A 4,347-nucleotide genomic window follows, 5' to 3' on the forward strand; every position below is an offset into this window, starting at 1 on the left:
TTATCTAGGGACTGTAATATAGCTGAAGGTCCTTTCTAGGGTCATACAATTTCTAAAGGTGACATTCTGGTTATATCTCAATTTGGGAAATTCCATTTTGTCTCAGGTTCGCCTTTGGGACTTCTCTTCTTTTTTGATTAGTACACGGTCATAATGCATGGTATTTTCTTTGAGCTATTCCAGCAAAACAAGACAAAAAATCTAGAATACATGAAACAAGACTGGGAAATGTTAAGAGTTGTTGAAGCTGAGTAAAAGGTCCATGGTTCATAATAATGTATTCAATCATTTTACAGATTTTAAAAGTCCCTTTGTTGGACCTGAGAGGTATTTTAACTATGGATGTATTATTCCTTTGTTTATATTTGTGTCTCTGGGTTAAAGAAAAAAATAAAACCAGCAGGTTAATATTTGTGTTATCCTTACCCTCACTCCCACTGGGTCTAGGCTTAAGTTCAAAAACAGTTTTCTCTTAGGCCATAGAGGGATCTGCCTTTTAATTCTGGCCAAGCTGTTTTCCTTGCAACAGTAGCCAGAAGATTCGACCTTTAGCATAACATTTTCAAGGGGTTTGTTAAGAATGTAAGGCTTTTCTAGGCCAAAAAAAGAGGAGTGCTTTTTTCTTTATAAGAACAACAAAAGAACTTCAGTATTCTTTTAGACCTAACAATTTTAGCCAAAAATTTTGGAAGATGAGTCAGCATAATGTCTTCAGACAGTTCTTCAATTTGAGTTCCTTCACTGCCACCTACCACCTATGACCTTGGACAGATAACTGTATTTCCCTAACCTTTAATTAACTCCCTAACTTCCTAAACTTCAGTGCTTCCATCCACAACATAGAAATTCTAATACATTGTGAGGTTGCTGTAAGGATTAAATTGGCAGAAAATGTAAGTCACCATTCACAGTGCTAAAATAAATTATAAATAAATAAACATTAGTTCCCTTCCCACCCATGACAGTAGAAGCTCTTAAAGATGGGGTTCTTGTTTCCTTTACTAACCTGTTTCCTTTTTTTCTTTTTTAATGTGTTTTTTTTCCTTTCTTGATCTTTCTCCCTATTTCTTTTCACTTAGGGTCTGCATGCTGGGTAACCGCACCCTTTCATCAAGACACATTGACGTTTGCTCTAAAACCAAGGAAATTAACAACATGACAGTCCCATCAAAGTTATGGGGATTCTTCTGTAACTCAAGTCAATTTTTCAATGTCACCTGTGATGAATACTTTGTTCACAATAATGTCACTTCAATCCAGGGCATTCCTGGATTGGCTAGTGGTATCATTACAGGTAAGTTAGGGAGTTATTGGACAAGTTTTTTCCTATTTTCTGGGGAAAATAGGCCTTGTCATCTTAGATTCTTCTGCTGTCCATAAAGATTCACTGCCATGGTGCTAATTTCCTTAAGCATACCGCACAGCTCTTAATTCAGCATATTTCTGCTTTTCCATTGGTAAAGCTGTCCTTATTCAGCACTCCTTTACAGAGTGATGTCTGCTAAAATTCACCTCCATTTCAGAGCAGAGTTGAGCAAATCACTTTCTAATCTTAGGATAAATTATTCTGTGCATTCTTATAAAATTGCCAGTGTTCTTCCTGCACTGACAGAATAGAACTATTTTAATGTCCACATCCACATGTATCTTCCTAACTTAGCTAAATTCCCGAAACATTCCTTAAGTGGCTTCTATTATAAATGTTTGGTCTATAAATTTCTTTGCACATAAGTAAGTTTACGTTAAGGTGTTAGAAACAGCGTTGATGACTAATAAATAATAATGGGATTTGTGGGGCATTTAGTTTTAGTCTGTTTAACTTTTACTAATTTGCATTAGTAAAGTTAAACTGTATTTGTATATACCAAATCATTTTGTCAAATTATATTTAAATTAGATAAGAAAGAACACTATGTTTGACTGGGCGCGGTGGCTCACGCCTGTATTCCCAGCACTTTGGGAGGCCAAGGCGGGTGGATCGCGAGGTCAAGAGATCAAGACCATCCTGGCCAACATGGTGAAACCCAGTCTCCACCAAAAATACAAAAATTAGCTGGGCATGATGGCGTGCACCTGTAGTCCCAGCTACTGCTACTCTGGAGGCTGAGGCAGGAGAATCTCTTGAACCGGGGAGATGGAGGTTGCAGTGAGCCGAGATTGTGCCACTGCACTCCAGCCTGGTGACAGAGCAAGACTGTCTCAAAAAAAAAAAAAAGAGGCTAGGCACAGTGGCTGACACCTGTAATCCCAGCACTTTGGGAGGCTGACGTGGGTGGATCACGAGGTCCGGAGATAGAGACCATCCTGGCTAACGTCGTGAAACCCCGTCTCTACTAAAAATACAAAAAATTAGCGGGACGTGGTGGCGGCGCCTGTAGTCCCAGCTACTCGGGAGGCAGGAGAATGGTGTGAACCCGGGAGGCGGAGCTTGCAGCGAGCCGAGATTGTGCCACTGCACTCCAGCAAGACTCTGTCTCAAAAAAAAAAAAAAGAACACTATGTTTTTATTTATGTGTGTTTTATTGTGCAATGCGTGTGTGTACATGTGCTCATGTAGAAGCAAACACACCTTTAGAAACTGTATAAATGAGGAGCCTGATTTTGAATGTTTGGGTAGAAAATTATCTAATTATCTGTTTTTCATACTGCTACTGCTTAAATTCCCATTTTTCCCACTGCAGAGAATCTTTGGGGTAATTACCTACCCAAGGGAGAGATCATTGAAAAGCCTTCAGCCAAATCTTCTGATGTCTTAGGCAGCTTAAACCATGAATATGTTCTTGTTGACATCACCACCTCCTTCACGCTTCTTGTGGGAATCTTCTTTCCCTCTGTTACAGGTAAGCATGTAGGCTGTTGTTTGTTTTAGAAGCTGTCAGACCCAGGGAGTGATTTTTCACAGGAGGCAGAATTCTCAGGGTTCCTAGATTTGCTTCTACTCTTTGCTGTCAGTATCAACATCAAAGTGTCCAAGAAGTTAACTTGGTTTTTCCCCCCTTATCTCTAAAGGTATCATGGCTGGATCAAACAGATCTGGAGATCTGAAAGATGCTCAGAAGTCTATTCCCATTGGTACTATCCTTGCCATCCTGACCACCTCCTTTGTCTGTATCCTTTTTATGGATCCAGTCTAAGTCTCAGTCTTAGGAGCATCCAGTAGAACTGGATGATCAGTATTTTTATCCAAGTAACAAAGGTACCTGCTTTCTGTCACTTCACTTCTTGCCAGATAATCTGCCTACCTCATATAGGAAATTCAAAAAAGAATTTATAGGCGTATTTAGCAACTCATTTTACTGATAGAAGAAATATCCTGAGTATCTACTTTCTATCTCATGTTAGAAGGTAAACAACAGTTTCCTTGACTGTCAATATGGTAGATTTAAGCAATGTTGTCCTTTTTGGTGCATGTATTGAAGGGGTTGTTCTCAGAGACAAGTGAGTAATTAATTTATTTGTAACAATTACGTCTGTGTGCCATGACTTCTGATCATTCCACATAGCTCCAAGACAGTTACAGACTCAACACAGCCAGGCACCGTGGCTCATGCCTGTAATCCCAGCACTTTGGGAGGCCAAAGCGGGTGGATTGCTTGAGCTCAGGAGTTCAAGACCAGCCTGTGCAACATGGCAAAACCCTGTCTCTACAAAAAGCATGAAAATTAGCCAGGTGTGGTGGTGTGCGCCTACAGTCCCAGCTACTTGGGGGGCCAAGGTGGGAGGATCACTTAAGCCTGGGAAGTCAAAGCTGTAGTGAGCCATGATGATGCCACTGTACTCCAGCCTGGGTGACAAAGTGAGACCCTTTCTCAAAAAAATAACCCAACCTGAATTATCAACCATGGCTAAAAAAAAAAAAGAAAATATATGAATGTAGTTCCCAAAGGGGCCAGTATTTTCTAGTGAATATGTGAGACAGTTAAATACAGTCCTTCAAAAAAGCAGTGAATGTGTCTGAATAGTGAGGACTTCCCTGTCCATCCAGAACTGTTCAGAAACGAGACCAAAAGTCAAGAAGGGCAAGTAAAAAAAATTTCAAGTGTCTCTAGCATCTCCTTTATGAGAGATAAGTATCTAATTGTGTTTGGCATTCTAAATAAAAGCCTGAAACTTACTTTCTTCATATTCTGTTCTTTTCTCTTCTTTTCTTTTCTACTTATTTATGTAGAGATAAGGTCTTGCTCTGTTGCCCAGGCTGCAGTGCAGTGGTGCAATGATGGCTCCCAGCCTCAACCTCCTGGGCTCAAGTAATCCTCCCACCTCAGCTTCCCAACTAACTGGGACCACAGGAGCATACCACCACACCAGCTAGGTTTTTTTTTTTTTTTTTTTTTTTTTTTTTTTTTT

General features: G+C 40.0%; 1 protein-coding gene across 6 annotated transcripts in view; it reads left to right on the plus strand.

The window, feature by feature from the left end:
* The window catches only part of SLC12A6 (solute carrier family 12 (potassium/chloride transporter), member 6), a 109,285-nt gene that overhangs the window by 88,068 nt on the left and 16,870 nt on the right, over window positions 1-4,347 (plus strand). For all 6 annotated transcript variants that reach the window (XM_011989099.1, XM_011989100.1, XM_011989103.1 and 3 more), the window contains 4 exons: window positions 1,080-1,294; window positions 2,682-2,840; window positions 3,010-3,108; window positions 3,381-3,438. In XM_011989099.1, coding sequence (XP_011844489.1) covers window positions 1,080-1,294; window positions 2,682-2,840; window positions 3,010-3,108; window positions 3,381-3,438 — 531 coding nt within the window. The remainder of the gene's footprint in view (window positions 1-1,079; window positions 1,295-2,681; window positions 2,841-3,009; window positions 3,109-3,380; window positions 3,439-4,347) is intronic.

This window comes from Mandrillus leucophaeus, unplaced genomic scaffold (genome assembly GCF_000951045.1).
Source record: "Mandrillus leucophaeus isolate KB7577 unplaced genomic scaffold, Mleu.le_1.0 Scaffold347, whole genome shotgun sequence".
Lineage (NCBI taxonomy): Eukaryota > Metazoa > Chordata > Mammalia > Primates > Cercopithecidae > Mandrillus > Mandrillus leucophaeus.